Genomic DNA, 12,307 nt, shown 5'->3' with positions numbered 1-12,307 from the left:
TGGGCGCCCACCACCAGCACCACTGGCCCCACCAGCACCTCAACCAGAACGCTTCCTCAAGTCCCTGAGCAAGAAAATCTGGTTTGCCCACCAGAAGGAAAGAAAAACAGCATCCCAGACGCCAGAACAGAGCCAAAGGCTTCTTGCACGTGGCCCGATGGCCAGGAACCCAGCCCAGCACGGCCATCGCACCCCAGACCCTCGGCCACCTGCCCAACCTCACCTCCAAGTCCTTCTCCAGCTCCAGCCCGGCCTCCATCAGGTTGTGCTCAAACTCCTCTCGCTGCTCCTTCCTCTCCTCCTCCAGGGCGTCGAGCGGCCCCAGCTCGATGTCACCCGGAGCCCCTGCCTGGGGGTCCTTGCCCGTCTCGCCATTGGAGACGATAGCCAGCGAGTGGCCCGGGGAGCCGTGGCCGGGGTGCGCCCCACGTTTCCGGTAGTGGTAGGCAAGCACATAGTCCACCTTCCTCTGGTTGTCATGGAAGTGCATGCGGCTCACGCGGGCCTCCGAGGACACCGGCTCACTGGCCTCCAAGTAGTTGTTGATGACCTGGCCGGAGAAAAGGGGATGCGGAGCAGTGACATCCAGTGAGGGAGGGGCGAGAGGCGCGGGAGGCTGACCTGGCACTCTGGGACCCGGGAGGGGGACGAGGAGGCCAGGCCCTCACCGCGAAAGGACAGAGAGGCCCGAGTTCATCGGCCACGGCTGCCACTCTTCCACCCCAGCCCTGGGTCTAGCCCCGGCCGACAGATGCGGCACACACGCACGCTCACGCACACAGACGCACACTCAGCGTGAACCCCGCGCATCCCACCGCCCACCTCCTTCCGCGCACCAAGCCCCATTCCAGCACACGCGCGCAGGCGGGCACTCAGCCTTACAGCGGCACACACTGCGCACACCTGCGTCACCCGCGCACGCTCTGACACGCAGGTCCCCCCGCATGCACCACGACACCCCTGCCTCCTCGCAGAGCTGCAGGCCAGCCTGCAAACACGCCGTACTCACCGGCAGGCTCTCTGGATCCATTGGAACAAAGGCCGGTTTCTAGCTGCCTGGCCCACCCCACTCCCACCCCACGGGGGATTCACTGTCCACTCTGAGCCTCACAGCGCCACATCCTCCTCTACCCCCTCTCCGTCCTCCCCAGCCACTAGCGAGGACCCTGCCCGAGAGGCTGCGGTCCGCTCCAGTCTGCTCCCGAGGCGATGGGAGGTTGAGAAGAAGAGGAGAAAGAACTAGGTGGAGCCAGGGGAGGGACCTGCCTCCCGCTTTGGGTGTTTCCCTGTTTATTACCAGTCTGATACCCAGCTGCCTCCGCAGCCACCTGAGGTCACCTGGGCAACCAGATGGAGCGCCAGGCACAGAGGAGAGCCTCAGAGGCGCCCCAGCTGAGGTCTGGCTCCTCAGACCTGAGGGAGGGGGCCGGGGAGCCTGCAGGCCAATGGGCAGGGCCACTGGGCCTCTTACACCTCCGTCTTCCCCATCCTCCTCTGACCAGGGGACCCAGTGCTATTGGGGCAGCGTGCCATCCCGTCTTGGAGAGACAGGGGATGAAGGGGGCCTAACAGAAACCCCGCCCCCACACACAAACCCACAACACACACCCCCATGCCTCCGAGTGGAGGGCGCCCCACAGGCCCGCCCATCCACACGCCCCAGTACTCACGGAGCTGTTGGGGGGGCTCCCTCCGCCAGACGCCTGGCCGGACCCTTGGGGGACACTGCTCTGCAGACGCTGGGCTGGGGGACCCGGCACCTGGAGGCACTGCTGTCCATGTTTGGGGCCCTGACCCCCTCTGACCACGGTCCGCGGGCTCAGCCGGCGTGGGGAGCCAGGGAGCAGGGGGATGTCTGTGAAAGACAAGGGCGCAGAAGGACAGCTGCTTCAGGGGATGGGAAAGCATGGATGCAGGACCCAGAGCAGCTGAGGCGCTGAGCCTGGGACCCCAGGGCAGCCCTAAGAACACAACCACACCTCCCCACAGCTGCCCACCGCACCCCCACCCCCAGCCAGTCCTCACAGGCTTAGCTAGCCAGGCTCACATTGGCCATAGGGGAGGGCGTGGGGTGTTCCCATCACACACACACACACACACACACACACACAGCCTAGAGCCGCCAGCAGTAGCTCCCTCTGATGATGACTGTCATAATCTCTTCTGGTTCCCAGACGCTAGGAGGGCAGTTGTTTGGAGGCAGGGTGGGTGGGGCACTGCTGGAGAGACACCCTGAATTAACGCCAAAGGTTTAGTCTTTAGGGTCCTTCCCAGGGCAGCAAGAGAAGGGGGCACCCTGGCAGCCCCTACACCCCTGAAGAAGAGAGCCTGACAGACCAAAAGTGGGCTCAGGGCAGGGGTGACCTCTGACCCAAGGGCCACCTCCGGGGCCCTGTTGGGGTCTCCACACCCCTGCTGCCCGCACCAGGCCTCACAGCTGCCCTGTCTCTCCTTCCCCCCATACCCCAGAGCAGCCCTTCAGGGCACCAGGGCTGACACCCCAAAAAAAATAAAAAGTGGTTATGATCATTGGTCTTATTCTTTTCATTTTAAACTTCGTGTGAGCAGAAATCACACCTTATACATCCAGCCTGTAGCTCAGTCGGTAAAGAATCTGCCTGCAGTGCAGGATACCCGAACTCGTTCCCTGGGTCAGGAAGATCCCCTGGAGACAGGAATGACAACCTACTCCAGTATTCTTGCCTGGAAAATGCTATGGCCAGAGGAGCCTGGTGGGCTACAGCCTATGGGGTCGCAAGAGTCGGACCCCATGGTCCGACTTAAAGACTAAACGGATGGACGGAGTTAAACATTAAATGTTAAACTTAACAGACAAGTTAATGACTAACCACAACCTAGCCCTTAGCACCTGCTGAATAAAGGAATGAATGAATGGAACAAAGGCAGCTATTCCCAGTCACTTAGAGCTTCTGGTCAGTTACTGGGTTGAGGAGCAGCCCCGTACACGTGCCCAGGTCTCTGCTGGGCAGTTTCTCGAGGACTGGAACTTGGGTCCCTGCGCTTGAGAAATGTATCAATATCATCACTTTGTGAAGATATTGATGATATGCAGAAACACAGTTACAGCCAGCAAGTAAAGATTCCAAAATTTGTTTCTAGACTGTGGACTTTGGTCTATATTGAGGGAACCAGAAAGGTGGAAAGTCAAAGTAGCTTCAGGAAGGGTAATAAGCCTGAATCTGAGTCTTGAAGCATCTGGAAGGCAGGGGACAGAACACCAAGAGGTAGGAGTGGGCATGTGTGCTGGTAGTGGGGGTGGGGGGCCTCCAGTTTAGGATATCAGGGGAGGGGCTTCCTTCCTCCAGCCCCAGTCTTGCTCATCCCTCTCCCCTTGTGCATTTCTGCCCAGATCAGAACTGAGAGCAAGACTGTACACCCCAGGGTGTGTAGCTAAACACATCCTAAAAACCTCCATGTATGTCTAAACAACCAGAGACCATCCTGATGAATACCTGGGCAGGTGATACAGCAGATGCGCACTCAAGGTCCATCTTCCTTGACAGCATTCAAGGAATGAATTCACACGAGTGACCCAGGTGGCTCAGATTAAGAGGCAGCCCACAGCCTTAGTCACACCCCTGTCTGGGAGCCACCATCCCCTAAAGGAGCCACAGGGGATTTGAGGCTGGCCACCCTGGCCACTCCCTCCGCTGATATATGGATCACTGCTGCCTGGAGCCCTGCTTTCATGCCCACCTTCTCCCATAATCAGTGATTAGAGAACAGCGTGTAGTTGAGCTGTTCCAGCTCCAGAAAGACATTCCAGGCAATAATGGCATTTTAGAGACTCTCCTGGACTTCCCTGGTGGTTCAGACAATAAAGAATCTGCCTGAAATGCAGGCTCAATCCCTGGGTGGGAAAGATTCCCTGGAGGAGAAAATGGGAACCCACTACAGTATTCTTGCCTAGAGAATCCCATGGACAGAAGAGCCTTGCGGGCTACAGTCCATGGGGTCACAAAGAGTTGGACACAGCTGAGCGACTAACACACACACACAGAGCTCTCTTTACAATACGACTCCATTTTTATTTCCCTTCTTATACCATTCGCTTGGCTCTTTGCACAAACGGCCTTGAATAGGAGATCCCTGGGTGTTTGTGACTTAGCCACACTCCTGGGCTCTGGTGGGGGGGGGGGGTGATACTGTGATTTATTGTAAAAACAGATAGTTTGGCCTTTGTTCTGTACCTGCTACAGAGCTCCTAAGACCCTCAGAACTTCCTAAGTATGGAGAGCAATCAAGGTGTCTTTTGGGAAGCTCCTCACTAACCTAAGAATGGGACCTGGTTGCTAGGGGAACTAACCTTGTGATGATAGGGTGGGCCTTTCAGTCTCCCCTCCCCCTTCCTCCCCCTGCCTTCCTAGGAGGGTTTGGGGCTGGAGATTGAGCTTAGTCACCATTAGTGGCCGGAAACTTAATCATTTGTGCCTGTGTAATGAAGTGCCCCAAAAGGATGTATTATAATTAGTCATGCCCCCATAATGAAGCCCCCAAAAGGATGGAGTTCACTGAGCTTCCAGGTTGATGAACAAGTAGAGATGTGGGAAGAACAACACATCCAGAGGGCATGGGATTCCAGGTCCTTCCCACGTATCTTGTCCTCTGCATCTCATTCATCTGGCTCTTCCTGAGTTGTATCCTATCCTTTCATAATAAACCAGTGATCTAGTGAGTAATGCTTCCCAGCTGGCTTAGTGGTAAAGAACCCACCTGCCTATTCAGGAGACGCAAAAGACGTGGGTTCAATCCCTGGGTTGGGAAGATCCCCTAGAGGAGGGCATGGCAACCCACTCCAGTATTCTTGCCTGGAGAATCCCATGGACAGAGGAGTTTGGAGAGCTACAGTCCAAAGGGTCGCAAAGAGCTGGACATGACTGAAGCAACTGAGCATGCATGTGTGTATATATGTATATGTGCAATGGAATATTACCCAATCATAAGAAAGAATGAGACAATGCCATTCATTAGCAGCGTCACGGATGGACCTAGAGATTACCATACTAACTGAAGTAAATCAGACAAAGAAAGACAAATATCATATGATATCACTCATATGTAGAGTCTTTAGAAATGAGATAAATGAGCTTATCCACAAAATGGGCTTCCCAGGTGGCTCAGTAGGTAAAGAATCTCCCTGCAATGCAAAAGGACACAGAGACACGGGTTTGATCCCTGGGTCAGGAGGACAGAAGCAGACTCACAGACACAGAAAACAAACACAGGGTTACCAAAAGGGAAACGGGGTGGGGGAAGGATAAATTATCAGTTTGGGATTAGCAGGTGCATACTACCATATATAAAATAGATAACATGGTCCTACTATGAGCGCAGGGAGCTATGTCCAATATTCTGTGATAAACCATAACAGAGAAGAATACGAAAAAGAGCAGGTGTGTATACACATAATGGAATCACTCTGCCGTGCATCTGAAACCAGCACAACACTGTAAATCAACTATACTTCAAAAATAAAAAGACGATAAGAAGCATTTGAATCTGTTGGCTAGCTACCATCACCCCAGCTCACCATTCATTCATTCACACATTCAAAACCATTTAATAACCACATACCACACAGTTTGTCCTGCCCTGGATGCTGAAACTTGAAGATCTCAGAGTCTACTTGGGGAGACAAATGGTCTAAATCTGTAACTTTGATATATAATAAGGGAACTATATCACAGGAAACTTACCAGTTTTGATAGGCCCCATGACAGAGACTTGGGCTCCCCTGGTGGTTCAGACAGTAAAGAATCCGCCTGCAATGGAGGAGACCCGGGTTCGATCCCTGGGTCAGGAAGATCCCCTGGAGGAGGAAATGGCAACCCACTCCAGTATTCTTGCCTGGAGAATCCCATGGACAGAAGAGCCTGGCGGGCTACAGTCCATGGGGTCGCAAAGAGTCAGACACGACTGAGCAACTAACACTTCATTTCATGAAAGAGACTGCAAGCTGCTTACCAAAATCCATGCTCTCCGCTTCTGCCTGAACACACAGCTAGACCATATTCCCGAGCCTCCCTGATGTGGCCACGAGACTGAATTCCAGCCAGAGGAATGCGAGCAGAGTGTTATGTGCTATTTCTAGGTCTGACCCATCGAAACCTTCCATGACTGCTCCTGCGCGCTCTTTCCCTGCTCCCTGATAACTGGGATGGCAACCCTCAGGGCCACTCGGAAGTCACAGATGAAGTTGGCTGAGCCCCCATCACCCCGGGTCCCCGAAAAGCTTTTGGGAAAAGAGTCACCCTACCAACTTGTTCACCCACCCAGGCCTATCTCTTTAGCAAGCAGTACACTCTTGTTATGCTTTACTCCTTATTGTTTAGTCTATTCATTAGAGCAACTAGCTGAGCATAAGGTACCCTGCACTATCAGTGTGGATAACAATAAATAACTTCACTTACTAGGGCTTCCCTGGTGGTTCAGACGTTAAAGAATCTGTCTGCAATTCAGGAGACCCAGGTTCAATCCCTGGGTCGGGAATATCCCCTGGAGGAGGAAATGGCAACCCACTCCAGTATTCTTGCCTGGAGAATTCCATGGACAGAGGAGTCTGGTGGGCTATAATCCATGGAGTCACAAGGAGTTCGACATGACTGAATGACTAACGCTTGCTTACATGGGCAGTAATTCAGCCCACAGAGATACCATCCACACTCATACTACAGAGCCTTGTTCAAACCTCCCCCAACTTGACAGACAGCTCAACTGCCTCATACCTGCACACCCCAGGTGGGGAGAGATACTCAGAGGTAGGGACAGGATATCATCTTTGGCCCTCACTGCTGCCTGGCACATAGAAGGTGCTCAAGGAAAGACTGGATAAAAAATTGAGATGCAGAAAAGAAGAGCAGAGAGGGATTTCTGGTCAGTTGTCTCTTCTGTGCTTTGTGGTGTGGAATTTTGTAGCTTTGGGAGTGTAAAAAAATTGAGAGTATTTGTCACCAGCAGAATCTCATTTTAAGGAATGAAAAGAATGGATGTATGTGCATGTATAACTGAACCACTCTGCTGTTCACCTGAAACTAATGCAGCATCATAAATAACTCCACTCCAAAATAAAAGAAAAATTTTATTTAGAAAAAGAAATGCCAAAGGATGTTCTTCACGATGAAGGAAAGTGACAACAGATAGGCATTTGGATAAGAATTGCTCCTGATGGGAGAGTCTTGTATTCCTTTCTTACAAAGGCGAGGAAAAGAGATTGTAAGTCATTGGTCAAAATGGACTATTAGCCACTAAATTTTCTACATGCAACAAGCCATTGTGCATCGGTGCTCAGTCGCTCAGTTGCTCAGTCATGTCCAACCCTTTGCGACCGTATGGACTGTAGCCCAACAGGCTCCTCTGTCCATGGGATTTTACAGGCAATAATACTGGAGTGGGTTGCCATTTCCTATTCCAGGGGATCTTCCCAACCCTGGGGTCAAATCTGCATCTCCTGCACTGGCAGGTGGATTCTTTACCACTGAGCTACCTGGGAAGCCCATCAGTTCAGTTCGGTTCAGTTGCTCAGTCGTGTCCGACTCTTTGCGACCCCATGAATCGCAGCACGCCAGGCCTCCCTGTCCATCACCAATTCCCAGAGTTTACTCAGACTCATGTCCATCGAGTCGGTGATGCCATCCAGCCATCTCATCCTCTGTCGTCCCCTCCTCCTCCTGCCCCCAATCCCTCCCAGCATCAGGGTCTTTTCCAATGAGTCAACTCTTTGAATCAGGTGGCCAAAGTATTGGAGTTTCAGCTTCAGCATCAGTCCTTCCAATGAACACCCAGGACTGATCTCCTTTAGGATGTACTGGGTGGATCTGCTTGCAGTCCAAGGGACTCTCAAGAGTCTTCTCCAACACCACAGTTCAAAAGCATCAATTTTTCCATGCTCAGCTTTCTTCACAGTCCAACTCCATACATGACCACTGGAAAAACCACAGCCTTGACTAGATGGACCTTTGTTGGCAAAGTAACCATAAGCCACTATTTTTCAAGATAGAGAGGTTGGTTATCTAATGATTTGAAAGATAGTCGGTTATCTAATGGTTTGAAAACAGCATTTTTTTTCAGTATAATAGAGTAGCATGGACCAGAAAAGTATAAAACAGAAACACGTCTTTTAAAAAAAAGACAGACACAAAAAAATAAATGCCCACATGAAAAATAATACCCTTTCTAAAAAGCTACTAATGAAACTACAGCTCATTATGCTGGGCAATGTCTTATATGTCACACAAATACCACTGTGACATTCTTCTTAAAGTTTAATGTTGATGAACTAGTCTCATTTTCTTAGGCAATGGGACCCAAGTAACTTATTATCTCTTTTCTGATCTGCCTGTCAGGAGGTTCATAGGTAAGTTTTTGCTCAATTACAGTACCTATTCTCATCTAGGTTTGGCTGATATAATAATGTGTTCTCAATCTTTCATTCTTTGGCATTTGCTCATTTTCCCTTAAGTTTTTTGGTATCTAGGTTTTCCTTTCTTGTAACTTGTTTGAAGGTTAATAAATAAGAAATAGAAGTAGTTACTGATATAGGAAAAAAATAAAAATGAATTAAAAAGGAGTTAGGGTCAAGAATAATCACCAAATATTAAAAACCAGTATTTTTTTCTATTTAATTATTTTCTATGGGCATGTATCATTACTTTTAAATTCTTAAAGCTATTTTTAATTAGTTTATGATGAATAACAGGCATCAGTGATTGCTAGAAAAGTGTGAGTTTTCCTGTTTTTCTAGAAATCAGTGAACCAGTCAGAAGATTTGAGGGTGGGACTGCCCTGGGGGTCCAGTGGTTAAGATTCTGAATTCCCACTGCACAGGCACAGGTTCAGTGCCTGGTCAGGAGCATAGAATAAATAAAAATACTCTACAAAATAAAAGAAAAAAAATTTTTTAAAGGAGATACAAGGGTGGCACGCTTTATATTTGTGTTTGCTACACAGTGAGGGGAGGATCTCACCCAGCTCCTTGAAAGAACTGTCACCTTTTTGTAGTTTCAGCACAAGTTAACAGAGATGGAGAACTGTCAGCCAGATGGACTTATAAATTATTTGCTTAGAGTTTCTGGAGGGAGGGCAGAGTTGTCCGTAGGAGCCAAAGAAAGACTTCTAGTACATCTTGAAATGTATTAATACTACGAAGTGTTAAAGAATTATTTGCTTCAGTCACGTCCAACTCTGTGCGACCCCATGGACTGTAGCCTGCCAGGCTCCTCTGTCCATGGGATTTCCCAGGCAAGAACACTGGAGTGGGTTGCCATTCCCTTCGCCAGAGGATATTCCCAACCCAGGGATCGAACCCACGTCTTCTGCATTGCAGGCGGATTCTTTACAGTCTGAGCCACCAGGCAGCCTATGAAGTATGGATGTGGTTGATTTCATTGGTGTGGTCTGAACAAGCCTGTTCTTGACCCCGCCTCCTCCTTCTCATGTCCAACAAGGAGTGGGGTGGTGACCTTAGAGTGTGAGGTCCTGACGGTCCAGAGTGTGCGTGCCCTGTTGGTCGCTGAAGCTCCAGCACCGAGCACTGGCTCCACAAGTGTGCTCTGAACTGGTGTGCGTGGCCCCCACAGGGGCATGGTGTGCCAATCCATAAAAGTGATCGTGAGTTGGGATTAACAGAATCACCAGACGCTGGGCAAGTTCTCTGCAGGCAGTGGGTCAGTCTCCCACGGGCCTGTAAACCATCAATGTGGAATTCAGGCAACCTGTGCTCACTAAAGCATGTCCCCGGTGTGAACCACAGTGGCACGTTGTCATAGGAGTTCCATGATGACAACTGGCCTTCTGAGGTTTGATCCCACTAAATAAACTAACCCTGATGACTCCAGACTGGAAGTCGTGTCAAGGCAAGCCTTGCCTGGAATATGACCACAGCATCACCTATCAGCCTTGCAAAATTAATATCTCCCTAAAGGCCCCACTTCCACCCACACATCCACCCACCCCTTCCTTGCCAATGTCTACACTTCCTTCTAATGGCCTCTGAAGAACAGAATGAGAGCAACCAGGTGAGGTGGAAGGGAAGTGAGTTGGAATTCCAACTTTATCCTTCACTGATGATTCACTGGTGAACCCCATGTAACAGGGGTATTTCCTAACCTCGCTGAACCTCAGGTTCCTCTTCAATAACATGGGTTTCATATTGACCCCAAGGCTGTTGGGAAGTGAAGCGCAGTATCTGTATGCACAGTGTCTAAATATGTCTCCCCTTTCTCTTTGAAGGTCAAAAGCATACAGCCTGAGCCCCAAGACTCCATGCGATCTAGCTCACCCTCTCCCTCACCCTCCAGGCACTGGGTTTCCCCCCTGACTTTGTGGACAGCCCAAGCACACTGCTGCCCCAGGGTCTTTCGTCTCTACTGCTGTTGCTTGAGGGGCTTCCCTGGAGGCTTGGCAGTAAAGAATCTGCCTGCAATGCAGGAGCCACAGGAGACATGGGTTCAATCCTGGGTCAGGAAGACCTCCTGGAGGAAAGCATGGCAACTAACTCCAATATTGCTGCCCAAAGAATCCCAGGGACTGCAGAGCCTGGCAGGTTATGATCCATAAGGTCTCAAAGAGTCAGACATGACTGAAGCAATAGCACACATGCATGCCATTGATTGATCATTCTCCAGGTGTCCACATGGCTGGTTCCTTCTTTGAAGGCAATCTTTTTTCAAACTCCTCCTCCCCAGCAGCCTGATCACAAATATGGATGGATTCTACTTTGTAGCTAGAGGGCAGATTCTCATCTCTAGTGGTCATTTCTATTCTTCGTGCTCTAGGAACGCCAGGCTGCCCTCAGCCAGAAGAAGGGTCCAAGAGATGGAAATCGGGTCCTCATTAGAGAAAATGAAACACAAGCTCCACTCTAGCCCTCAGTGTCTCTGGCCCCCGACCCCAGTCCTGCCCCACTGTGGAAGTGGGCAGAGAAGGGACAGACAAACTGGACCAGCAGAGCCTGAGTCTGGTGTTTGGAACCCATCCTCCCTGCTCACACAGCCTCCTCCATCAGCCAGCAAAGAGGCCCAGGGATCACCTAGAAGCAACTCAGACAGCAGCACAGGTGCCCAGAAAGGACCTGCTTAGGTTCCTGGTTCCCAAAATGATGGCGTGTGGCAGGTGACAGTGAAGGGGCGATCGGGCCCTGGATACCTAGCAGCTGGGGCAGGCTTCTGATGTCCAATCCCGAGAGCAAAGCCCAGACAAGTTGTCTTGTCACCCTCTGGAGGAGCCACCTCTCATCTAAGATCCTCCCTCACCTGCCACCTGCCTTTGGGGATGAGATTTAACCTTGCTCAGCAGGAACTTCTGCCCTAGACCAGCATTCACACGGTCCCAGAGTGTCTCTCCACACGTGCTCACGCAGTCCCAGACTCACACCTGCCTTCCAGTCCCCCGTGCCCACTGTTCATGCCAGTGAAGTGAGCACCTTCCCCGGCCCCTGCCACTCCACGCCTCTCTCACGAACCACTGGAAACAAGACTCCAGACAGAAACCCCTTCTAGGCAGGGTCAACCCCACCAAACGCACGTGTGTATTCAACATCACCTGAAGATGCAGAAGGGTCACGCCCTGCTCCCCTAAACGCTGCCTCAATTTGCTTTTCCTCTTAAATAAGTTCCCGGGGAAAGACACGCCTGTGTTTCCCACGGTGTAAATGCCCTTTCTGGGGTGGATATGAGCTGGGAGAGACTTCCTAAAATTGTGAGGATGCTCCAAGAGGCTAAAGTCAAGTTGCAGGGGGTGACTCTGAACCTCTGTCCTCAGCAGACTGTTTCTGAATTAAACCTCAGTTGTTTGCTGATCCGTTCAGATGTGCTAAACACCCCCTGACTTGTAACAAGGAGAAGATAAAGAGATTGGAATTGGTAATTCATCAATAAAAAGCCGCTGCACCAATCCCCTGACTCTTGTCCTACCTCTTTTCTCCTTGATAGGACATGAGCATCCAGGAAACCACTCCGGTGTCCCTCGCCGTCCGAGGGTGAGAGCCACCCCAGGGTGAGAAGTAGCTGGTCTGCGTGCCCCAGCATCTGGGGGCACCCATTGCTCCACAGACAAGCGTGGGACCCCTGAGCTTGGAGCCCCGGGACAGAGCGGTCTTGGGCTGAACAAAGGGCTTTCATGTCAGGGATCATAGACTGAAATTATGTCTGCCTGTCTAGCCAGCAGACGGATCCGCGGCGAGGCCCCTCCAGGTTCACCGGGGGTCACCAATCTCAAGGGTAGGAATAGGGATGCCCGCTCCTTCACTCCCAGCCCCCTCTCCGTCCTACAAGATTCTAGATGCTCAGGA

General features: G+C 51.1%; 1 protein-coding gene across 1 annotated transcript in view; it reads right to left on the bottom strand.

Moving 5' to 3' along the window:
- The window catches only part of ANO2 (anoctamin 2), a 331,055-nt gene that overhangs the window by 318,698 nt on the left and 50 nt on the right, over window positions 1-12,307 (bottom strand). The window contains exons 2-3 of the mRNA XM_070454162.1: window positions 1,671-1,855; window positions 224-550 (exon numbers count right to left, since the gene is read on the bottom strand). Of these exons, the coding sequence (XP_070310263.1) occupies window positions 224-550; window positions 1,671-1,855 (512 nt within the window). The remainder of the gene's footprint in view (window positions 1-223; window positions 551-1,670; window positions 1,856-12,307) is intronic.

Source organism: Odocoileus virginianus, chromosome 23 (assembly GCF_023699985.2).
Source record: "Odocoileus virginianus isolate 20LAN1187 ecotype Illinois chromosome 23, Ovbor_1.2, whole genome shotgun sequence".
NCBI lineage: Eukaryota > Metazoa > Chordata > Mammalia > Artiodactyla > Cervidae > Odocoileus > Odocoileus virginianus.
The sequence above is the reverse complement of the archived record's forward strand: the minus strand, read 5'-3'. Positions and strand labels throughout refer to the sequence as shown.